We start from the raw sequence: 26,277 nt of genomic DNA on the forward strand, positions 1-26,277 counted from the left end.
GCACTGACCAAATATGCCTGATCAGCACTCCAACAAGTCAATAACATCAACAAAGCGCACCTTTGTGCATTCACGCACAGCATAAAACGTTTGGTGGACAAAATGAGACAAGGAAGGAGTGGAAGATTTGACATGTAAACAAACTGTAAACAAACAGTCCACACTATGGTGAGTTCAAGAACCGCCAAAATTAGTAGGACAAAACGATGTCCACCTAATACTGTCATCAGTGAAGCATACACACACACACATATTAAACAGTGGGCCTTCTAACAATTGGGAAGGTTTGTGTCTTGTTTGTCCTCAAACAAAAAACATACTAAAACAAAAAAATATATATTTCCCCCCATTTTTTTCCATTTTCAATCCTTTTTTTAAAATGTTCCAGGGAGCCACTAGAGTGGCACTAAAGAGCCGCATGCGGCTCGCTGACCCCTGGTCTACACTTATCTCTTATGTGTGACTGCCATCTACTGGTCACACTTATCATTACACTATGTACCAAATAAAATTGCTTCGAGGTCGGTAAGCACAACCATAATCAGTGTTTTCCCATAAACTGCCAAGATACCTGCGGCGGTGGGGGCGTGGCTATGGGCGGGGTCACCATGACATCATCGAGTAATTTGCATAATTTACTACAATGATATGATTTTCTCTAAAAAGGCTCAAAAAATTTATACTTACTAATTAATAATAACAGTTTTGTTTTAAACGTCCATCCATCCATCCATTTTACAATATAATTACAACACATATTTATATACAGATTTGAACAATAAGTTATTCACTGAAATATGTTTATTAATTGTGGTTCTTACAAAAAATATATCTAATAAAATATAAAAGCTAAAATGTCTCTTAAAGCTCTGCCAGTGCATACTAAATAATTTAACTTTAGCCTACTACTACAACCATATTATTTACCAGCAACATAAAGTGAAACAGAGGCAGAGGTGTCCTGCCACAGTCAGTAACAAATAAACAGAAAACAGTAGTGGTGGTAGATAGACACAGAGCTTCATCAAACATCTGATCCACTGAACAAAGAGCTCCAAAAATCTTGAACTTTAGACTGCCATCAGTTTTACTCCCTACACTTAACCATGTGTTTCCTACTGCCTGCAGACTTTGCACCCTTTGTTGTATACACATGTTGTGTTTCTAATATAAATACATTTAATAAAGTCAAATACAAATAAGGCAACAAGAGAAGTATCCTACACTTCTCTTTTGTAAAGTAAATCTGAACAGCCGATATGGGCATCTACATCAACTATATGATTTGCCTGTGAAGCTGGACAGGACAAAAATATATATATATATATATATATTTATTTATTTTTTATAATTTGTGGCGGACGTAATTCTTTCGTGGCGGGCCGCCACAAATAAATGAATGTGTGGGAAACACTGATTATTATTCCGTACATTAGGCGCACCGGGTTATAAGGCACCCTGTCGATTTTTGAGAAAATGAAAGGATTTTTAGTGCGCCTTATAGTCTGAAAAATACGTTACATTTTGAGCATTGCCAGTTTTAAAGAAAAACATTTTGAGTCAACATTGCAACCTTTTCTCGTTACATTTCACTTGTTTGCTCTCTTATTTCACTTTTTTTTGTTTATTTTTTAATTTCTTATCTTATTTCTAGAATAGAATTAAAAAATGACCTGGAGACTGCAAACGGCCCCCCGGGCCGCACTTTGGACACCCCTGCATTGGACAGATATTAGAGTGCGTAATTGTAGCTGTCGTCTCCTCTCCTCCCTTTTAATCCTCTGACATGACAGCTGCGCTTGGCTTATGCAAAATACATAGCGGCGTGTATTACAGCCTGCACTTAGGAGCATTTAATAATTACTAAGGCAACGCTAATAAGATAGTCAAGTCCTAAATGCTGCCTTGCGTATTCATGAGGCAGTCAGCCATCTTGTTCCACCTGACGAACACGAAGCGTCACTCTGAAGGGTTTCGCAATTTGTTTCCAAGCGGCGTCCTGGAAACGCAAACGTCCGCCGCAGAGGACGCGGCGTCTCAGGAGGACGTGACGCGCCTTCTTACCTGATGACGACCTGCGCTGTTTATACGACGCGACGCCTCGGGGAAGCTTTTAAAAATTTCATCGCATCAACATCAAACGTGGGATCAGATGTGAAACAGTACAGGGGGGGGCCCCTGGCGGCTTCTTATGAGGCCCTTTACCACCTAATGTCAAAAAGTCCTCGCATGAAATATTTACTGCCGGGCATAATTCAAATATTTATAACATACATTAAAAGCCATTAGCTTCAAAAATAAACACTCTGCGGGCTCCTCCAGTGTGTGTGTGTGTGTGTGTGTGTGTGTGTGTGTGTGTGTGTAAGACACGGGCCCTGACATGCTGATGCTTTAAGTAGCGGGCCGACCTGGGCGTGCTCACACTTGGTTAACATCAACGTTACGTTTGAAGAGGGCAGACAGACGCCGCCATCTTGTCTCCTTTCATCGCTCACTAACTTTTATATCATCACGAGACCACAGAGACTGCCACGACGGAGACCTATTTGCCAAGGAGCGGCCATTAAAAGGCGGATTGATAATCTGACGGCATGCGAATGTGCCCCCTAGTGCAGAGCTGGGCAAATATTTAGACTCGGGGGGGGGCCACATTGAGAGGAAAAAATGTGTCTGGGGGGGCCGAGGTGTATGTGTGTATAAATGATATATACACGTTTAGCTGTAAAAATGTGTGTGTTTGGGTCCCTTTTTTTTCAGGAACACTAATACCAAAAGTCACAAAGTCCGATAGAGTTCTAAAAAAGTTATGACAGACCACCTCAAAAACACAGAATGGAATTTTACAGTTTTTTACTGAATGGGACACCCAAAATGTGTCATGAATTTGCGTTTTCTGTTAGTTTTGGACTCCTTTAGTTCCTGTTTGTGCACCTCTGAGTTGTTACCATAGCTACGTATTACAAACCCCGTTTCCATATGAGATGGGAAATTGTGTTAGATGTAAATATAAACGGAATACAATGATTTGCAAATCATTTTCAACCCATATTCAGTTGAATATGCTACAAAGACAACATATTTGATGTTCTAACTGATAAACTTTTTTTTTTTTTTTTTTTGCAAATAATCATTAACTTTAGAATTTGATGCCAGCAACACGTGACAAAGAAGTTGGGAAAGGTGGCAATAAATACTGATAAAGTTGAGGAATGCTCATCAAACACTTATTTGGAACATCCCACAGGTGAACAGGTAAATTGGGAACAGGTGGGTGCCATGATTGGGTATAAAAGTAGATTCCATGAAATGCTCAGTCATTCACAAACAAGGACGGGGCGAGGGTCACCACTTTGTCAACAAATGCGTGAGCAAATTGTTGAACCGTTTAAGAAAAACCTTTCTCAAGCAGCTATTGCAAGGAATTTAGAGATTTCACCATCTACGCTCCGTAATATCATCAAAGGGTTCAGAGAATCTGGAGAAATCACTGCACGTAAGCAGCTAAGCCCGTGACCTTCCATCCCTCAGGCTGTACTGCATCAACAAGCGACATCAGTGTGTAAAGGATATCACCACATGGGCTCAGGAACACTTCAGAAACCCACTGTCAGTAACTACAGTTGGTCGCTACATCTGTAAGTGCAAGTTAAAACTCTCCTATGCAAGGCGAAAACCGTTTATCAACAACACCCAGAAATGCCGTCGTCTTCACTGGGCCTGAGCTCATCTAAGGTGGACTGATACAAAATGGAAAATTGTTCTGTGGTCTGACGAGTCCACATTTCAAATTGTTTTTGGAAACTGTGGACGTCGTGTCCTCCGGACCAAAGAGGAAAAGAACCATTCGGATTGTTCTAGGCGCAAAGTTGAAAAGCCAGCATCTGTGATGGTATGGGGGTGTATTAGTGCCCAAGACATGGGTAACTTACACATCTGTGAAGGCGCTATTAATGCTGAAAGGTACATACAGGTTTTGGAGCAACATATGTTGCCATCCAAGCAACGTTACCATGGACGCCCCTGCTTATTTCAGCAAGACAATGCCAAGCCACGTGTTACATCAACGTGGCTTCATAGTAAAAGAGTGCGGGTACTAGACTGGCCTGCCTGTAGTCCAGACCTGTCTCCCATTGAAAATGTGTGGCGCATTATGAAGCCTAAAATACCACAAGGGAGACCCCCGGACTGTTGAACAACTTAAGCTGTACATCAAGCAAGAATGGGAAAGAATTCCACCTGAGAAGCTTCAAAAATGTGTCTCCTCAGTTCCCAAACGTTTACTGAGTGTTGTTAAAAGGAAAGGCCATGTAACACAGTGGTGAACATGCCCTTTCCCAACTACTTTGGCACGTGCTGCAGCCATGAATTTCTAAGTTAATTATTATTTGCAAAAAAAAAATAAAGTTTATGAGTTTGAACATCAAATATCTTGTCTTTGTAGTGCATTCAATTGAATATGGGTTGAAAATGATTTGCAAATCATTGTATTCCGTTTATATTTACATCTAACACAATTTCCCAACTCATATGGAAACGGGGTTTGTACAACGTTGAAACAACATGCTTTTGGACGACTTTTATTTAATCTCAGGTTGTGACGTTGATTTGATTATTGAAATTTGGTCATTTCCCAACCAACAACGTGTATCCAAAGATACACATGAACGTTGTCTCAATTTACAAATACAACTATTCTGCAACGTTGTTTCAAAGTCACTTTTAAAGGACGTGTATGTATAATCAACGTTGTATCAATGTCTTGTGCCTGCCGGATGATGCTAAAAAGTATTGTTCGACCAAAGTACAAGTGTGTGTGTGTGTGTGTGTGTGTGTGTGTGTGTGTGTGTGTGTGTGTGTGTGTGTGTGTGTGTGTGTGTGTGTGTGTGTGTGTGTTGTGTGTGTGTGTGTGTGTGAGTACTAAACATAGATGATGCATGTCTGAGCAGGCACTCTGAAGCAGAGTGGTGCGTTCAGGGTCACTTGTTCCTCCTCACGCTGATGCAGCCGTTGAAGGGGAGTGCCTTACGCTCATTTGCCTTGTTGTTGTTGTCGACCCCCCTTCCTTAAAAAAAAGGCCTATCTGGTCTCCGGTGACTCTACATATTTACTAATGTACTCCAGATGCAGCGCGGCCAGAATAAATATTACCTCCTGCCTGCCAGCCTCAGCATCTCGCCATTTAGAAAGTTGTGTGTGTGTGTGTGTGTGTGTGTGTGTGTGTGTGTGTGTTTGTGTGTGTGTGTGTGTGTGTGTGTGTGTGTGTGTGTGTGTGTGTGTGTGTGTGTGTGTGTGTGTGTGTGTGTGTGTGTGTGTGTGTGTGTGTGTGTGTGTGTGTGTGCACAAGAGCCTCCACAGTGTCAGTCCACTCCTCCTCCGGATGGACTTAAAAGCATCGCACAACACGACTCACCACATAGGAGCAAAATGTGCTTTTATTGTGATAGGACTTGAATGATCATCAAAGTTGAGAGTGACTGAATATTGTCTTTAACAGTGGAACATTCAAGTGTAAAAAGAAGTGAACCGCTGACAATACCACACTTTTAATGATGTATTGTTAGTGATTAAGCATGCAATTGTTAAAAAGAAGTTACTTTGATGGTCACTTCCTGCCTACGTCACGTCACTTCCTGTGCTGTTTCTTCTTGTTCTTCCTCTCGCTGAGGCCGCTGCTTCTTCTTTTTCTTTTTTTTTTGGAGTAAAAAAGCCAAAGACAAAGCCTTTCCCCACACAGTCAGTCGTGTGGCTCGTCGGATAAAATGCAAGAAGGTTAGAAATTTAAAAAATAAAAAATGTTAATAAAAGCAGAAAAAAATTTAAAATGATTTAGTCGTTACATCTTTTTATGTCGACATGAAACTGAGACCTCCTTCCTGGCGGACATGACGCCGACCTGTTCGCCGAAGATAAGCTCACACAGGGTGTTTGAAAAAAGCAGGCTTTGCTACACGTCTTAAAATCAAGCTCTGCCAACTAGGGCTGCACTATTGAATACATTTTTATCATGACTTTGGCTGCCATGATTAATTGAAAGTGATGGTCAACGACATTTAACCCTTGGGGGTCCCACAAATGTGGTGAATTTTTAAGGCCCCCGGGGACCCGATAGGGTTTCAGCCATAAAAGTCTTAAAGTAAGTCATATAGTCATATTTTTTTTACTTTAAACACTTAAATCTCTAGATCAACTTCGGATCGATCTGTCGGTATAAAGTTATTTTTCAGTTATTATTTTTCAGGTTTATGCTCTTTTTGTCAAAGAAAACCAAGTTTTTTATGGCAAAATATTTTTGTGACCACATGCACACGACTCTTATGTCACTGTCAACTCACCAATATGGTTTTTATTATATACAAATGGATGGGTGGATGGATGGCTAAGTTGTTGGCAGATTCAAAGCAACTATGCGTTTAATATGAATATATGGTAATCAATGGTACTCTAGCGGTATCTAGTGGTTGAGGGCTCAAATTACACCTCAAATAGGATTTAAGCATATTTCAAAGGGAAATGCTTAGATTCATTTTGTTTTTATGGAAAAAAGAATACAAAAATTAGCAGGTTTACTGTATCAAACAATGGTTGTTATAAAAGGGAGTCAGTGGGGGACAAAAGGGTCCTTGGGAACTCCAATGTAACCTCAATCATTAGCTTGTGTTAAAAATAACTTGGCAAAGACCGGACAATGCAAATTTAGAGATTGATTTTGATACAACTGAACTGTCATCGCACTAACCTTTTAAAATGAACAACCTGTTGCATGATGTCATCTTCAAAGGCAATAAAAAGACCCACAAAGGTCCCAGGTCATAACAAATCAAGCACTTTCAGTTATTAGGATAAACATTTCAGCTTTTCCTCATTACATTATGTCTTATTGCTCTTTATTTACATTTGTACTGTTGTTTTTTCTGACTATATGTAGCGGGCCAACAAAACCTGAGCTTTGGTCTGCAAACGGCCCCCTGGCAACACTTTGGACACGCCTGTAATGACTAGTGATGTACAATGTGTCCCCTATCACACAAAGCTGCCACTGCAGTTGGTCTTTAAAGGCCTACTGAAATTATTTTTATTTATTTAAACGGGGATAGCAGATCTATTCTATGTGTCATACTTGATCATTTCGCGATATTGCCATATTTTTGCTGAAAGGATTTAGTATAGAACGACGACGATAAAGATCGCAACTTTTGGTATCTGATAAAAAAAAGGCTTTCCCCTACCGGAAGTAGCGTGACGTAGTCAATTGAACATATACGCAAAGTTCCCTATTGTTTACAATGATGGCCGCATGAAGTGAGAGAGATTCGGACCGAGAAAGCGACGATTTCCCCATTAATTTGAGCGAGGATGAAAGATTTGTGGATGAGTAAAGTGCAAGTGAAGGACTAGTGGGGAGTGGAAGCGATTCAGATAGGGAAGATGCTGTGAGAGCCGGGGGTGACCTGATATTCAGCTGGGAATGACTACAACAGTAAATAAACACAAGACATATATATACTCTATTAGCCACAACACAACCAGGCTTATATTTAATATGCCACAAATTAATCCCACATAAAAACACCTAGGTGTTTGTTATGCTAGCTCCTAGCCACTAGCTACTAGCTCAAGCTAGTTATAGCTCGAGCGGGTAATATGGACGGGATCCCGTATATATAACCCGCCAATACAATTCAAACACCTGCACAACACACACACTCACTCAGCCCAAAGAACCGTTCACCTAACCCAAGGTTCATAAAGCTTATATATTTAACCAAAGTTACGTACATGACACGCACGTACGGGCAAGCAATCAAATGTTTGGAAGCGCGCGGGTGGGACCTGATATTCAGCTGGGAATGACTACAACAGTAAATAAACACAAGACATATATATACTCTATTAGCCACAACACAACCAGGCTTATATTTAATATGCCACAAATTAATCCCGCATAACAAACACCCAGGTGTTTGTTATGCTAGCTCCTAGCTACTAGCTCGAGCTAGTTATAGCAAGCAATCAAATGTTTGGAAGCGTACTCACGGTATCGCGTCTGCGTCTGTTAACGAAGTCAAAGTCCTCCTGGTAAGAGTCTCTGTTGTCCGAGTTCTTCGATCTTGACTGCATCTTTCGGGAATGTAAACAATGAAACACCGACTGTGTTGTGTTGCTGACTTCCCTCGCAAAATACTCCGCTTCGCACCGACAACTTTCTTCTTTGCTTGCTCAGGTTCTTTCTCCATAATGCAATGAACAAATTGCAACAGATTCACCAACACAGATGTCCAGAATACTGTGGAATTATGAGATGAAAACAGCTATTTCGTATTGGCTTCAATGGGGAAGCCATACCTGTGTTCTACTGGCTACGTCACGCGCATACGTCATCCTCAAAGGCCTTTTGAACCGGAAGTTCCCCGGGAAATTTAAAATTGCACTTTATAAGTTAACCCGGCCGTATTGGCATGTGTTGCAATGTTAAGATTTCATCATTGATATATAAACTATCAGACTGCGTGGTCGGTAGTAGTGGCTTTCAGTAGGCCTTAAAGCCTATGGACTCTGGGGGGTCCAAAGTGTGGAATAAAGGAGCCAACAGGTGAAATGTAACGAGGAGAAGTTGCAATGTTGACTCTAATAACACAAAACTGCCATGCAGGCTGTAGTGAATCAAAATCAAAGTTGTTATGAATTATTGACCTATTTAAGCCTCCAATTACTTCACATCTAATATTAAACTTTGTAATATTTTGGGGGGGAAATATTCCATATTTTGTGTTTTGCCATCTAACACTTTTATGAGTTTTAGATCATTTTAGATCCCTTGAGAATGTTAGTGGGATTTATTTTTTTACCTGTCATTGCTCAAAAAATAATAATGAATTATAATCAATGTTGTTATGAAATATTGACCTATTTAAAGCTCCAATTACTTCACATCAAATATTCCACTTTGACATTTTTTAGGGAGGAAGAAATATTCCATATTTTGTGTGTCCGTCACATAAAACTTATTTTTAACACTTTTATGAGTGGGACCCTTTTGGATCCCAGAGACTTTTAGTGTGATTTGGTTTAACTTGTCATTGCTTAAAAAATAATAATGAATCAAAAATCAATGTAGTTATGATTTATTGACCTATTTAAAGCTCCATTTACCTCACATCAAATATTCCACTTTGAAATATTTTGGGGGTAAATATAGCATATTTTTGTGTGTTTACCATAAAAAAACATTTTTTTTTTACATTAACCAAACAAAAAAAGCATGAAAAAATAATAAAAACGTATAATTGACAGATAGATCTGAAGTTGCTATAGAGATTTTAGCGTAAAAAAACAAATATGTATGAATTTTTTAAAAACTTTTATAAGTGGGATCTGTTTGGATCCTGAAGGATTTTAGTGGGATTTTTTTTTTTAAATGTCATTATTCAAAAAATAATGAATTAAAATCAATGTTGTTATGAAATATTGACCTATTTAAGGCTCCAATTACTTCACATCACATATTCTGTCAGGTTCAAACACCGAACTATCTATTAAACAAGACAAGAAGCAAGGAATCAAACAGAGACAGCATTCAATTTAGCTCATGAGGAGAGCGCGTCGACCTGCACCCTCGTACAGTGTCACCCCGCCGCTCTTAGGAACAAGCTCCACACGCCTCCTCATTTATTTGGGCATTTCCTGATTACATAGCTGCAGCTGCTTCTAAGGGGAGGGGTCATAAACAGCTGCTGCACTGGGTCATAAACAGTTCAAACAAAAAGGTGCTTGGAGCGGTGTCAGGTTTGCCTCCTCTCTGCTCGTAGATTTCGGGTCCTTCCTGTGGCAGTCCAATAGATCAAAGAAACCGACACCTCCACGGCGCAGTCCATCGCACACAGTGGAGGTTTACAAGCCGTCCGCCTTTTGCTTGATAAGATCAAAGACAGCTTTTGTCTTTACACAGGGCAACCTGAACTCATAGCAAACAAGTTGTGTGGTAACTTTTATATAATTATTCTGACATATTCCACTTTGAAGTATTTTAGGGGGTAAGAAATTGTCCATATTTTGTGTGTTCGCCACATAGAACTTATTTTTAACACTTTTATGAGTGGGACCCTTTTGCATTCCCGAGAATTTTAGTGGGATTTTGTTTAACGTGTCATTACTTAGAAAATAATAATGAATCAAAATGTTGCTATGAATTATTGACCAATTTAAAGCTCCAATTACTTCACATCAAATATTCCACTTTGAAATATTTTTTGGGGAAAATATTCCATATTTTGTGTTTTTGCCATAAAAATTGTATTTTTAACACTTTTTTGAGTGGGACTCTTTTAGATCCCCGAGAATTTTAGTGGGATTTATTTTGTTTTTTTTACCTGTCATTGCTTTAAAAATAACAATGAATCAAAATCAATGTTGTTATGAATTATTGACATATTTAAAGCTCCAATTACTTCACATCTAATATTTGACTTTGAAATATTTTTGGGGGAAATGTTCCATTGTTTTGTGTTTGCCATAAAAAACAAGGTTTTGACAAAGAGGGCATAACAAAAGAAAAACTTTATATCAGCAGACAGACCTGAAGTTGATCTAGAGCAGGGGTGGGCAATTAATTTTTTACCGGGGGCCGCATGAGCAACCCGAGCACTGCTGGAGGGCCACATCGACAATATTTCAATTAAATTTTGCTCAATATTATTTTTTATGTACCGAAAGATAAATAATAATAATAATAATTTCATTTCACCTAACTTAACTTTATACAAAAGCAGATTGCTTTTGATGGTTTTATTTTCAACACTGTCTTACACAACACCTGATGTATGATACAATGCAAAAATGTCAATTTCCGCACAGGGTTAATTTCTGTCACTTTATCCTGCATCCTCTTTAAAAGTCCAACATTTTTCCCCGTCAGATTTGGACAACCATCTGTTGTCACACCTGCTAGCTTGTCCCATTTCAGTCCTAACATGTCCAAACACGCATTTACCTATGTGAACACGTCATTACCTGTGGTTGTCTCTTTAATTGACTGCATGGCTGCCAGCTCCTCCGTGATTTGAAAGTCTGCAGTTATCCCACGTAAGAAGATGAGCAGCTGGGCGGTGTCACGTACATCGCAGCGAAAAACAACTGTTCTTCAGCTGAAGCTCCAAGTTTCCAGCGATGGTCTCAACCCGCCTCGTTACAGTGCGTCGGGAGAGTGACACGTTGTCAAATGCGCCCCTCTTCTCCGGGCATATCAGCGCAACAGAGTCCAATAAGCACTTCCTTAATAAACTCTCCGTCAGAAAACGCCTTACTTTTTCTGGCGATTTTGTGAGAAATGACGAAACTTGTCCTGACGGCTGCATCTCTGGGGGTGTGAAATTCGGCAAAAAGTCCTTGTTGGGTTTGCAGTTTTACCATCAACGCATCAGCCTCCCTTGCGCGCTCTTCATATGACAGATTCCGGTATTTTTCCTCGTGCTTCGTCACGTAGTGGCGATTCAAATGATATTCTTTAAACACAGCAAGCTGTGTACCACACATTAAGCACTCGGCTTTACCTTTAATTTCTGTAAAGAAATACTTGGCAGTCCACGTCTTGTTGAAAACACGCCATTCCTCATCAACTTTTCTTTTTTTAGCGTGAGCTGACATCTCGGGGGTAACCGGGCATCACTTGTCGCTGTGCACCTTCACCCACAAGTTACACACGGACATATGTCCATAAATAACACTTTTCAAAATAAAAGCAGCACAGTTGTATTGCACGCACGACATAGATGTTTTTTTAAATTTATTTTGTAATTTGTGATTGCCGCTGTTCACATTGACTCACAATCGTGCACGCGCATACGTCCACACGGAAGTAATACAAATAACGCTTTTCAAAACAAAAGCAGCACCGTTGTATTGCGCACTCGACATAGATACTTATTTAAATTTATTTTGTAATTCATGATTGGCCTCACGCGGGCCGGACAGGGACTCACAAAGGGCCGGATGTGGCCCGCGGGGCCGCAGAATGCCCAGGTCTGATCTAGAGATTTAAGCGTTAAATAAAATGACATTTTCATGACTGAGACCCGTGCGGGTCCCTAGGACCAAACTTGAGGGCAGCACTGAATTTTTTAAAAATCTGTATTTTGTATTGGTTTTGAAAGTGAAAAATATCAAATTGGCCCCGCATGCTTTGTTTGTTTTTGTACGCGGCCCTCGGTGGAAAAGGATGGGACTCCCCTGGTCAACATGTAATATTTATTAGTTTTCAGCTTTTTTTTTACAAAATAAATAAATATTAAAATGGCCCCCACATCCTTTGACTTTTCGTTATGGGGCCCTTGGTGAAAAAAGTTTGGACACACCTGTTATAACTGATCCTTGTGATTAGACTTAGACTTCGACTTAGACTAAGTCTAATCACAAGGATCAGTTAAAACAGGTGTGTCCAAATTTTTTTCACCAAGGGCCCCATAATAGAAAGTCAAAGGATGCGGGGACCATTTTAATATTTTTTATTTTGTAAAAAAAAATAAAAATGTTTTCTTGATAGATTAAAAATACATATATACACTACCGTTCAAAAGTTTGGGGTCACCCAAACAATTTTGTGGAATAGCCTTCATTTCTAAGAACAACAAAAGACTGTCGAGCTTCAGATGAAAGTTCTCTTTTTCTGACCATTTTGAACGTTTAATTGACCCCACAAATGTGATGCTCCAGAAACTCAATCTGCTCAAAGGAAGGTCAGTTTTGTAGCTTCTGTAACGAGCTAAACTGTTTTCAGATGTGTGAACATGATTGCACGAGGGTTTTCTAATCATCAATTAGCCTTCTGAGCCAATGAGCAAACACATTGTACCATTAGAACACTGGAGTGATAGTTGCTGGAAATGGGCCTCTATACACCTATGTAGATATTGCACCAAAAACCAGACATTTGTAGCTAGAATAGTCATTTACCACATTAGCAATGTATAGAGTGTATTTCTTTAAAGTTAAGACTAGTTTAAAGTTATCTTTATTGAAAAGTACAGTGCTTTTCCTTCAAAAATAAGGACATTTCAATGTGACCCCAAACTTTTGAACGGTAGTGTGTATATATATATACTGTATGTATATATATATATATATATATATATATATATATATATATATATATATATATATATATATATATATATATATATATATATATATATATATATATATATATATATATATATATATATATATAATAAGGGGCCAGTCTTTTGAACGGCTCTTTGAAAGGAACGACTCCTGAAGATCCGTCTTCCTTTAAAGAGCCTTAAATCTGATCTCTTGTGATTGGCCCTCAGCATTTAACCCTTGTGTGGTGTTTGGGTCTGTGGGACCCATTTTCATTTTTTATGAAAACGAAAAATGATACAATTAATTAATTTTTCAAACTGAGACTCACTGACTTTGGCTCATTTTCTGTGAAGAACATATATCAGAATACATATTTAATGACCACACACCATACACCCCCCACACACACACACACGCACACACACAGTTCTATTACATATAAGATGTCCGGGTCCACTGGACCGGGGCTAATAGATGTGTGGAAATTGATGTTCTGTGTCACACACACACACACACACAGCAGGCCTAGACAGGAGGAGGACAGAGTGTGGGTACACAGAACATCAGAGGGTCAAATGTGCGAGAAAATGAGAGCAGACAGTGTTAACAAACAATGTTGCAACCTTGTGTGGGAACCGCAGGTGCAGAAACACAAAAGAAGAATCCCTGTGGGATGCAGAAACCGGCAGAGAAATTTTCCGTGCCATGTTTATATTGTTGTTACTCAGCCAGCGTTTGTGGGTCTGATGGACCCGTTGCATTTTGTGGCTTTTAATGCCTCACAATCAAACACTTTTATGTTAAAATACCGAACAGACGTTTATTGGGATAAGGTAAACATCTGTTCAGTATTTTAACATAAAAGTGTTTGATTGTGAGGCATTAAAGGTCCATCAGACCCACAAACGCTGGCTGAGTAACAACAATATGAACATTACACAAGAGTTAAAAAATAAATAAAAGTAGTCTTTGGTCAGCTATAACACAAAGTTGGGATGTTTTTGTTCAGATAGCTTAGCATTAGCATCTTGACTGTGTCAAAATGTGCAAAAAAAAACATTTTTCATGTTGTCATTATGGGGTATTGTGTGTAGAATTTTGAGGACAGAAAGGAACGTATTCCATTTTGGAGTAATAAGCGGCACTTTTGGCAAGTTTGCGGGGGCGACTTGTCGGGTTTTAGCGGGCGCAGGCAGGCAGGCAGGCAGGCAACTCTTGCCTTGTTGTGGCGAGAACCCCTAAGTAAGATTGTTCTTTCTCGACTCTCCCCATGCAGACACACCATCCTGAGAAGCCACTTTTTCCTACCACAGGAAGCCCAAGAGAGCACGATAGCTAGCAGTGTGACAGGCAAACTGAACCCTGGCCTTTTATATCCTGCCAGGTTTGAGAAGTTGGACATCACCCCTAAAAGCGCCCAGAAGATTAAGCCCGTTCTGGAGCGCTGGATGGCCGAGGCTGAGGCCCGCCACCGGTCCGGCATGCAGAACCTGACCGACTTTATCGGCAGCGAGCCCTCCAAAAAGCGCAAGCGCCGGACCTCGTTCACCCCGCAGGCGCTGGAGATCCTCAACGCCCACTTTGAGAAGAACACGCACCCGTCGGGACAGGAAATGACGGAGATAGCCGAGAAGCTCAACTACGACCGGGAGGTGGTGCGCGTGTGGTTCTGCAACAAGAGGCAGGCCCTCAAGAACACCATCAAGCGCTTGAAACAGCCCGACATGGGCCCGGCGGGGGCGCCGCCCTTGGACCCGCTGGGCGACGCCCTCGACGACCTGCCCAAATGAACAACAACGACAACAAGGCCAGCAAGATGGCGGACGGACCCACGGAAGCTTTGTGTTGTCTTTGTGATTCCCACACTTGTCGTGTACATGAAGCCCCGACCAGAGCAGACTAGAGACTACAATGTGATGTAAAAACTGTTGTCCATTATTTAGCAAACACGCCGCTTCTTCTGGCTCTTCGTTACCAAAGCCTTCTTTGACACTCAATCTTCTGCCTTTTAATGTTGTCAACTGATTTTTTTTTACTGCAAATTATGCTGACAATTTCATTGAATAAAAATGTGTGGGCAAAATTTGTGTTTAAAAAATTAGTAAAGCAACAAATATTTCTGCACTGAATTTATTTGCATTATTATTATTATTTTTTTACACTTAATTTATATTTTCATTTAAATTTTTATACAAAAAATAAGTGTATGAAAATTCACTGTGAAAAAAAAAATACAGTGCAGAAATATTTGTTACTTCACTGAACTTTTTAGACGGAATGTTTAATTTATTGTATTTTTTATGCATTCACTATGTCAAAATTCAGGGTATAAAAATCCATTGTAAAAAAAATTAAGTCTAAAATAATTCATTGCAAAAATATTTGTTGCTTCACTGAATTTTTTTATGCTGAATTTTTACACAGTAAAAAGAAAATATTTCAGTGCAAAAACAACTTCAGTGTCAAAAATGCAGTGCAAAAAATATATATATTTGTTTAAAAATACAGTGTAAAACAAGCCAGTGCAGAAAAGTATTTTTTGTAGGAACTATAAACTAACAAAAAAAACAAAATACTGAATTTTTACACATAAAAAGAAAATATTTCAGTGCAAAAACAACTTCAGTGTACAAAAATTCAGTACAAAAATAAATAAATTTGTTTAAAAATACAGTGTAAAACAAGCCAGTGCAGAAAAGTATTTTTTGTAGGAACTATAAACCAACAAAAGAACATTTCAGCACCAATTTTTTTTTACACAAAATTGTTATGCACTGATTTTTTTTTTACACATAATTTTTTTGCTCTGGATTTTTACACGCTAAAATTTTTTATTCAGTGCAAAAAGATTCAGTGTATAAAAATGGACTGCAAAAAAATGTATTGTATAAAAATTCAGTGTAAAAAAATCAGTCCATTATTTTTTTTGTAGGAGTTATAAAACTGACCAAAATACTTTTCTGCACCATTTTTTAAACTGATTTTTTAAACACTTTTTTTTCATTTTTCAGTTTCCATACACTGATTTTACGCACTAAAGGAAGTTAAATTCAGTTTAAAAATAAGTATAAAAATCATGTGTAAAAAAAATTCAGTGCAAAAAAATTACTAGTATAAAAATTCAGTGCAGAAAATTATTTTTTGTAGGAACTATAAAACTAACAAAAATTATTTTCTGCACCAATTTTTTAAACTGATTATTTTTGCACAGAAATTATATACACTGATTTTTTACGCTAATTTTTTTTTATTCAGTGCAAGAAATCATTGTATGAAAATTCAGTGTAAAAAAATTCAGTGCTGAAAAGTATTTGTTTTGTCAAAACTATAAAACCCTTTACTGCACCAATTTATTTCCATGTATCTTTTATTCACAGAATTGTATAAAATATACAAATTCAGTATAAAAATAATTCTATGCAAAAAATTACTTTTGTTAGAACTCTAAAAGTAAGAAAAAAACTTTTTGCACCATTTTTACACTGAATTTTAATACGCTAAATTTTTGTCGAAAAATCTAAATTCAGTATAAAAAAATGTTATACAAAAGTTTTGTGTATTAAAATTCAGTGTAAAAATGGTGCAAAAAAAGTCTTACTTTTAGAGTTCTAACAAAATATACTCTTTTGCGCATAATTCTTTTTATACTGAATTTGTGTTTTTATACAATTCAGTGTATAAAAATTCTGTGTAAATTCATGTTAGTTTTATAGTTCCTACAAAACAAATACTTTTCTGCACTAAAGAGTTTTATTTTATTATTTTTGTGAGAACAATAAAACTAATTTAAAAAACTTTTCTGCACAAGTTTTTTTACACAGAATTTTTATACACAAAATTTTCGTATAAAAATACAAATTCAGTGTAAATGTTTTATACAGAAAACTTTTTTTTTTTGTTAGAACAATAAAACTAACATCTTTGCACCGAATTTCTATACCCTGAATTTGTACACACTGAATTTTAAACCCGCACATTTTACTCACAAATGTTTATTCAATGAAATTGTCTGCATAATTTCATGTCAATAAATTGAAACATAAAAAATGCAGTTGCAGAAATGGAGTGTGAGCAAAAGCTTTGGCAACAAGGACACAAACGGACGTGCGGAGTAAACAGCAAACCAAATGAAAAGAGGATTTACCAAAGTTTGTTGCATCCAAGAATACTTTTCTAGTGTAAATGTGCTGCACATTTCTACATTTGTACCTGCAGACGGACACTTGAAGTCATCCTTTCCCTCCTCCTGCATCCTCCCCGTGTAAATATTCCCAAAAGAATCCCACAAATGACGCTGACAAAAAGGATTATTTGTGTTTCACCTGCCAGTCTGACTTTGTACGACTTTTACAGAGCTTTCTCAAAGATTTCATGCCATTGTTTCACACCGCAGACCAGATGATGACGACGATGGTGATAAAGAAGGTGAGCTCCCGAGTCATCCTGTTGCCAAAGTCTTGATAGCCAAAGAACATCATCTCAAGGACTGACCTACAGAGATTTTCTCTTTTTCTAAACTCCACCGCTCACTTTTAACAAACCAAAAAAGAAAAGAAAAAAACACCAATAAATAAACATGTCAAGCAGCTGCATTGTAAATCTTTAGCGTCGCCATGGCAATATGTAAACAAACAAACAAAGCATGGAATATTTCAACAAAACCCTTTAAAAGTACATTTCCTTTCACTTTCGGTTCCTTTTCACCTCAACTTTTTGTCTGTTCTTTCTTTCTACTCGCGTGTTCAATCTCCTCCGCTGTGCTGTTTAGGAATTTGAATGATTACAAAATATTTTACTCTTAACAAACACCAGAACTTTGACGTCAAATTGTTGCTGATTTTTCACCAGAACGACTGTAAAAGTGTTCATTGTACAGTCCAATCCTGCTGGGAAATAATGGTTGTTGATTTTACAGTGCGCCACTGTCATTGAAAAACTCTTATTTTTACGCTAAAATTCTGTTTTTTTCTTTCTTCCACCATAAATTGAAAAAGTGTACCATGTTTTCACATGTAAAGAAGTCTGATAACGTAAAATTCTGGCAACTTAGCTGCCAGATTTTGTTTGTTTTTTTTACTGTAAAATCGACACTTTTACAGTGCTTTACTGTAAATTAAGAAAGTACTTTTGTTACAATTTTTTATTTTTTTTCCCAGTGAATTTTAGTGCATTACTGTAGATGGAAAAAATAGTAGCACTTTTATTTTTACAGTAAAATGCTGGCGACTGAGCTGCAAGTTTTTTGTTTTTTTCTTTTTTCATAAAATCTTCAGATATTTTTCCCGTGCATTACAGTAAATTGAAAAACAGTATCACTGTTATTTTTACGGTAAATTCCGTTGCCTGTCCTGCCAGTTTTTTTTTACTGTAAAATATACATTTGTCAGTGCATTGCTGTAAATGGAAAAGCTACCATTGTTATTTTTATGGTACAATTATGTCAACTGAGCTGCTAATTTTTATTTTTTTTTACCGTAAAATCTACACTTGTAGTTTTTACAGTGGGCCAGTGTAATTGAAATACTGTTATTTTCACGGTAAAATTCAGTTTTTTTCTTTCCTGCACTCTAAATTGAAAAACTGTACCATGTTTTCACATAGTCTTTTACCGTAAAAGTCTGGCAACTTAGCTGCCAGGTTTTTTTTAAACGTAAAATCGACACTTTTACAGTGCTTTACTGTAAATTAAGACACTACTTTTGTTATTTTTTTGGTAAAACTGTGTCAACTGATATGCCACTTTTTTACCGTGAAACCTACGCCAGTTACAAAAAAAATTTTTTTTTTTTTTTACAGTGAATTTTACCGTGAAATCTACAGTTGTTTTGAAATGCATTACTGTAAATGGAAAAATGGTAGCACTTTTATTTTTACAGTAAAATTCTGGCGACTGAGCTGCAAGTTTGTTTGTTTTTTGTTTTTTTTCATAAAATCTTCAGATATTTTTCCAGTGCATTACAGTAAATTGAAAAACAGTATCACTGTTATTTTTACGGTAAATTCCGTCGCCTGTCCTGCCAGTTTTTTTTTTACTGTAAAATATACATTTGTCAGTGCATTGCTGTAAATGGAAAAGCTACCATTGTTATTTTTATGGTACAATTGTGTCAACTGAGCTGCTACTTTTTTTTTTTTTTACCGTAAAATCTACACTTGTAGTTTTCACTGTAATTGAAATACTGTTATTTTCACTGTAAAATTCAGTTTTTTTCTTTCCTGCACTCTAAATTGAAAAACTGTACCATGTTTTCACATAGTCTTTTACCGTAAAAGTCTAGCAACTTAGCTGCCAGGTTTTTTTTAAACGTAAAATCGACACTTTTACAGTGCTTTACTGTAAATTAAGACACTACTTTTTTTATTTTTTGGGTAAAACTGTGTCAACTGATATGCCACTTTTTTACCGTGAAACCTACGCCAGTTACAACATTTTTTTTATTTTTTTTTACAGTGAATTTTACCGTGAAATCTACAGTTGTTTTGAAGTGCATTGCTGTAAATGGAAAAATGGCAGCACTTTTATTTTTACAGTAAAATTCTGGCGACTGAGCTGTAAGTTTGTTTGTTTTTTGTTTTTTTTCATAAAATCTTCAGATATTTTTCCAGTGCATTACAGTAAATTGAAAAACAGTATCACTGTTATTTTTACGGTAAATTCCGTCGCCTGCCCTGACAGTTTTTTCTTTATTGTAAAATATACATTTGTCGTTTTTTACAGTGCATTACTGTAAATGGAAAAACTACCATTGTTATTTTAACGGTACAGTTGTGTCAACTGAGCTGCTACTTCTTTTTTTTTTTTTTAAATAAAACCTACGCTAGTTGTTTTTACAGTGCATTACTGTAAATTTAAAAACGATACATAACATTTTTTACAGTGAATTTGCCAGAATTTTACTGCAAAACCTACAGTCGTTGGTTTTACAGTGCATTACTATAAATGGAAAAAACTTACCATTTTTCGTTACAGTAACATTTAGGTGACTGAGCTGCTTATTTTGGTTTTTTTTTACTGTAAAAGCTATTGAGTAATTTTACAGTGTTATGATCACCTCAAATAGGCCAATTATTTATGTTCCTCCCCTCCATTCTGACATTGTTGACATTTGAGCTTAATCAAAATGTGAAAAAAGCAGAAGTTATAGTTCCACCTTGGAGCAGATCTATTCTATATCTTGTTCAATAATATTCTCTGAGGTCTCATCTTATCAAAAAGATGCAAAAATAATGCAGTTTGGGAAAATTGTGTAATTATTCGTGATTTATTTAATTTGCACCTTAGCCTGCTCAGTGTATCCTCCGGTCATTGAATTTTGAGACCAACGATTTTTTTTGATTTTTTTTTTCATTAACTAGTTTAAAAAACGTTTATATTTAGATGTTTAATTAAATCAGCAGTTAGCAAAAACGAAGAAAAAAAAAGAACAAAAACAAGTTTTCATACGTCGACACTGGAACCGGAAGTTGATATTTTAAAGACAAATCCACGGACTAGCCCGTTGAGAAAAACATTTTTTAAAAAAACAACAGTATAATACTGTATCCTTTGTCTGAAAGACCAAGATCAAAAATTTATTTTTAATAAATAAATGCATTTTTTCATGTCGTCCTTGCCAGTCCGCGGTCTTGTTTTTAAAATATCAATTTCCGGTTCCGGTGTGGATGTACGTAAAAACATGTTTTTTCTGTGTTTCGTTTCTACTGAATGGTTGTTTTAATTTTTGTCATATAAACTATAAAATTAAAAAAATCCAACCGTGTTTTAGATGTAATTTGATCCAATACATAGACTGACTCAGCAGGCTCGTCTTTAGGCCTCTTCCTGTTTTGTTGTCAAGGGGCGGGGCCTACTTGTGTATGCGGCGTGCACCTGTCACTCACCTGTCACCTGCCACATCAACATCACCGCAATGCAGAAATGTGCAATTATTGATGTCGGTCCTAAACAACTCCAACACAAAATTGAGTTTTACTGGGAATTCTTTTGTATTTGTTTATGTTTTGTATTGACTTTTGTCAGTGCTCGACCAAAGCTCTCTTTATTATGCACACTGTACAGAAAAATCACTTCATGATGTTGACAATCTTTCCAAAAAAAATGACAGCAGGTTTTACCTCACATGTCTTTTTAGTTGTATTTATTTTGTCTTGTGTCCTGAAAATAACTTTGTTTGCTCTTTATCAGACTTGGAAATTGAAATTATTGTCTCTCAACTAATTGATTTTTATGTCAGCAGTCTCGAAACCAAAGCCCAACATTTTTTTTTAAATGAAATGTAATTATTATTGATATATGGAGCAGTACGTTTGGTCAGTTTTGAGCTGCACTGTGTGGTTTTTTTAAGCTTCAAGTCCGTCTCACTGATTTGTACCATACAATTAGTAATAAACAACTTGTTTGACATGAAATGTTCTTTATGTATTCCTTTTTTGTCACCACTTTGTTTTTGTGTAGAAGCATGTTAAATAGATACAAAAAATATTCTATATTATATATATTTATATTATATATATATACACCACCGTTCAAAAGTTTGGGGTCACCCAAACAATTTTGTGGAATAGCCTTCATTTCTAAGAACAAGAATAGACTGTCGAGTTTCAGATGAAAGTTCTCTTTTTCTGGCCATTTTGAGCGTTTAATTGACCCCACAAATGTGATGCTCCAGAAACTCAATCTGCTCAAAGGAAGGTCAGTTTTGTAGCTTCTGTAACGAGCTAAACTGTTTTCAGATGTGTGAACATGATTGCACAAGGGTTTTATAATCATCAATTAGCCTTCTGAGCCAATGAGCAAACACATCGTACCATTAGAACACTGGAGTGATAGTTGCTGGAAATGGGCCTCCATACACCTATGTAGATATTGCACCAAAAACCAGACATTTGCAGCTAGAATAGTCATTTACCACATTAGCAATGTATAGAGTGTATTTCTTTAAAGTTAAGACTAGTTTAAAGTTATCTTCATTGAAAAGTACAGTGCTTTTCCTTCAAAAATAAGGACATTTCAATGTGACCCCAAACTTTTAAACGGTAGTGTATATTAGGGCTGCCACTAACGATTAATTTGATAATCGATTAATCTGTCGATTATTACTGCGATTAATAATCGGATAAAAGAGACAAACTACATTTCTATCCTTTTCAGTAAAGAATGTTTCGTAACAGCAGAATTAAATTGACCCAGCTGTGACCTCGTGCAAGCACACTGCAAAAACTGAAATCTTAGGAAGATGAAATATCTCAAATAAGGCTGATATTTGCTTATTTTCTGTCTAATAAGATAGTTATTTTCACTAAGCAGATTTTATGTTAGAGTCTTTTACTTGTTTTAAGTGTTTTGGTCCTAAATGATCTCAGTAAGATATTAAAGCTTGTAGCTGAGATTTGATGACCTATATTGAGTAAAAAATGCTTGAAACTAGAATATCAACTGTTGCAAAGCTGTGTCATCAACACTCACAAGTATAAAACTACTTTTTTAAAGTAATCATTTCTTATTTCAAGCATGAAAGAAAAAAAGACTTTGACACAATTGTGTCTCATAATTTAAACGGATGGCAGCCAAATGGACTTTGCTGTTTTATTTTCAATGAAACAATAGAAAATACATACTCAAATAGTAGTACAGATGGCACAGTACAGTAAACTGACAGTGAATATTTAAACAATTAACATGTGACATTTCTAACTATTTTGAACATTCAAGTAAATTATTCAAAATTACAAGGGCTGTATATATATATATATATATATATATATATATATATATATATATATATATATATATATATATATATATATATATATATATATATATATATATATATATATATATATATATATATTTTATTTTTTTTTTCTGGCCATTTTGAGCGTTTAATTGACCCCACAAATGTGATGCTCCAGAAACTCAATCTGCTCAAAGGAAGGTCAGTTTTGTAGCTTCTGTAACGAGCTAAACTGTTTTCAGATGTGTGAACATGATTGCACAAGGGTTTTCTAATCATCAATTAGCCTTCTGAGCCAATGAGCAAACACATTGTACCATTAGAACACTGGAGTGATAGTTGCTGGAAATGGGCCTCTATACACCTATGTAGATATTGCACCAAAAACCAGACATTTGCAGCTAGAATAGTCATTTACCACATTAGCAATGTATAGAGTGTATTTCTTTAAAGTTAAGACTAGTTTAAAGTTATCTTCATTGAAAAGTACAGTGCTTTTCCTTCAAAAATAAGGACATTTCAATGTGACCCCAAACTTCTGAACGGTAGTGTATATATATATATATGTATATATATATTCCTTGCGCACTAGTTGACTGAAAGAGTACACACTTGGCGCGATGATGTCATGTTATCGATGGGAAAATGCATTTTTAGACAATGATTTGCCTGAGCGACTAGGAGACCCCGAGAGTAACAAGCGGTTGCCTTGTTGCCTTTCCATTAAGAACAATAAACCAGTTTTTAGTATAAGTTTGCTGGTTTCAAGAAATGTAATGCCGAGCGCATATCATTATGTCAAGATAATGGCACTAGCATTTACTTAATTGAAGAATATTTTTCAACATATTGAGCAAAAAGGTGTCATATTTTTTTTTCTACCAAGAAAAGTGCACTTGTTATTAGTGAGAATATACTTATTTTAAGGTATTTTGGGGTTCATTGAGGTTAGCTAATTTTACTTCTTTTGGAAAGTCTTGACAAGCCAAATTTTCTTGTTCTTTTGGCAGATAATTTTGCTTAGTTCAAGTAAAATACCCCTAATTTTTGTATTTTGTATTTTTATTTTGAACACTGACTTTTTGCAGTGCAGCATGGCGCCTATGGGACAACTTATTAACAATTGTGCAGGAAGATGTTTATGTGAGGGGAGGTCAGCGCAGAAAGTTGGCCTCTCGTCAAAAATTGCAGACAAGACGAAGAAGACCGAGGCTTATAAAAATAAAAAGTGGAAGCGCGTCTTTTGAGAGCTAACTCCACAAAAGTTTGACACGGCTCTCCTGTCCTTTGAAGGCCAACAGACGGCGGAAGAGAAAGCCGTAAATAAATAAATAATCATGAATGATAAAAAAGCACAGAGCAGATACATTATTAATATTGGACTGGATGATGTTTTTTCCTCTTCCCTCTTCAGCCCTGCAAGGATGATGGCAGGGCTTATTTGCCTTTTTAATTGCTGACCCATAATTGTATTTTTGTTTATCACAGTAAATACCTTATTTTTCTCCCTCAGATAAAATACGACACCAAATATAATGAACTATTTATATGCTCCTTCGTTGCAATGCAAAGAAACATCAGGTAGAACGCTAAAAATGTCCCTTTATTGCTATTTTAAGAAAGGCCGGATACTGCGCAAGTTAACTACATTACCCACAACCCCCTGCGCGCCAGTCATGTGATTCAACCGCAGACAGAGGCGCAGTCTTTGGATGATAACAAACCTCTTTTTGACTGTGTTCTGCGCTGTTAATGTTATTTTCACAATGTCGGGATCATAATTACGATATTTCTGACGTCCCAGAAAAGGTTTCGAGTCAGGGGAGATATTTTAAAAGCATACCAATGGCGGAAGTGGTGGAAGAGGTAAGGCTAGGATGCTAATGTTGACGTTTCATGCTAGTCAATGCTAACTAGCTTCTCAATACATCCACTTTTATATATTTTTACAAAGTAAACTGGTTTAAACTAATCCTTTTTTGTCTCTTTTTGTGTATCTGTGCTATATTTATTCGCTCGGTTTAACATATCTATCCAAACGTAGCAGCTGCACTCATGTATTTTTTTATTGCAACTTTTGAATTAATGTCAAATTATTTTTCTACAAACAGAGCCGAAAATCAAGTGATGACTTCACGGATGAATCTGAGGTGAGAATAATTTGAATAATCATTCACGTGATATTATTGTGCATTGTATTAAAAAGGCAGATCGACAGTAGAAAGTTACGTATTGAGCCTCAACTATAAACATTCGCCTGAAAAGTGCTGTAAATTCCGGAATGTCTTTGAACTAGACACGGGTATTAATTGTATTATGGAAATGGTATTAGTTTATTTTTAATATGCATGCAATAATACACTGTGGTGCTTCACATATTTATTGTATTTTACTTTTTCATTACAACACATCTTAAAAAACAGTAGGAACAAGCTGAGCTTTTTTAATCCTCCCCATATTCGGTTCATAGCAAGGTTTTACTCTTTTTAGTCCCCTCAACACCTGAGATTAAGAGAGTTGCAAGTAAATTAATCGATTTGATCGATTAATTTAAATGATAAATACATTAAATTAATTAAATTAAATTTGAATGATAAATAAATTAAACAATGTAACTTCACCATGAATTGATTAACGTGGACCCTGACTTAAACAAGTTGAAAAACTTATTTGGGTGTTACCATTTAGGGGTCAATTGTACGGAATATGTACTGTACTGCGCAATCTACTAATACAAGTTTCAATCAATCAATCAAAAACAAGGTTTTCCAAAATAAGAGAACAACTTCAACTCCAGTTATGGAAAAAAGTGCCAACATGGCACTGCCATATTTATTATTGAAGTCACAAAGTGCTTTATTTTTTTTAACATGCCTCGAAACAGCAGCTTGGAATTTGGGACATGCTCTCCCTGAGATAATCCTAATACCCACTACAACTATGGGAAATACTATACTTTGACTTTCACAAAGTGCATTATTTTTTGCCTCAAAACAACAGCTACAAAAACAATGAAGGCCCACAGCTTCAGTCCAGAGTATACTAGAGCATACTTGCCAACCTTGAGACCTCCGAATTCGGGAGATGGGGGGGGGGGGGGGGGGGGGCGGAGTGGGGTGGGGGGGTTGGTGGTAGCGTGGGGTGTATATTGTAGCGTCCCGGAAGAGTAAGTGCTGCAAGGGGTTCTGGGTATTTGTTCTGTTGTGTTTATGTTGTGTTACGGTGCGGATGTTCTCCCTAAATGTGTTTGTCATTTTTGTTTGGTGTGGATTCACAGTGTGGCGCATATTTGTAAGTGTTAAAGTTGTTTATACGGTCACCCTCAGTGTGACCTGTATGGCTGTTGATCAAGAATGCCTTGCATTCACTTATGTGTGTGTAAAAGCCGCATATATTATGTAACTGGGCCGGCACGCTGTTTGTATGGAGGAAAAGCGGACGTGACAAC

At 36.8% G+C, this 26,277-nt stretch overlaps 2 protein-coding genes across 10 annotated transcripts in view; both read left to right on the forward strand.

Moving 5' to 3' along the window:
- pou6f2 (POU class 6 homeobox 2) overlaps positions 1 to 16,446 on the forward strand; it is a 245,996-nt gene extending 229,550 nt beyond the window's left edge. For 7 of the 8 annotated variants that reach the window (XM_062020832.1, XM_062020830.1, XM_062020834.1 and 4 more), the window contains one exon: positions 14,372 to 16,446. In XM_062020832.1, the coding sequence (XP_061876816.1) occupies positions 14,372 to 14,885 (514 nt within the window). In that variant the 3' untranslated portion in view covers positions 14,886 to 16,446. The remainder of the gene's footprint in view (positions 1 to 14,371) is intronic. The other variant, XM_062020835.1, reaches the window with a different exon arrangement.
- An 8,045-nt stretch (positions 16,447 to 24,491) lies between these two features.
- The window catches only part of vps41 (VPS41 subunit of HOPS complex), a 42,609-nt gene continuing 40,823 nt past the window's right edge, over positions 24,492 to 26,277 (forward strand). For both annotated transcript variants that reach the window (XM_062020850.1, XM_062020851.1), the window contains exons 1-2: positions 24,492 to 24,695; positions 24,941 to 24,979. In XM_062020850.1, coding sequence (XP_061876834.1) covers positions 24,582 to 24,695; positions 24,941 to 24,979 — 153 coding nt within the window. In that variant the 5' untranslated portion in view covers positions 24,492 to 24,581. The remainder of the gene's footprint in view (positions 24,696 to 24,940; positions 24,980 to 26,277) is intronic.

This window comes from Entelurus aequoreus, linkage group LG15 (genome assembly GCF_033978785.1).
Source record: "Entelurus aequoreus isolate RoL-2023_Sb linkage group LG15, RoL_Eaeq_v1.1, whole genome shotgun sequence".
Lineage (NCBI taxonomy): Eukaryota > Metazoa > Chordata > Actinopteri > Syngnathiformes > Syngnathidae > Entelurus > Entelurus aequoreus.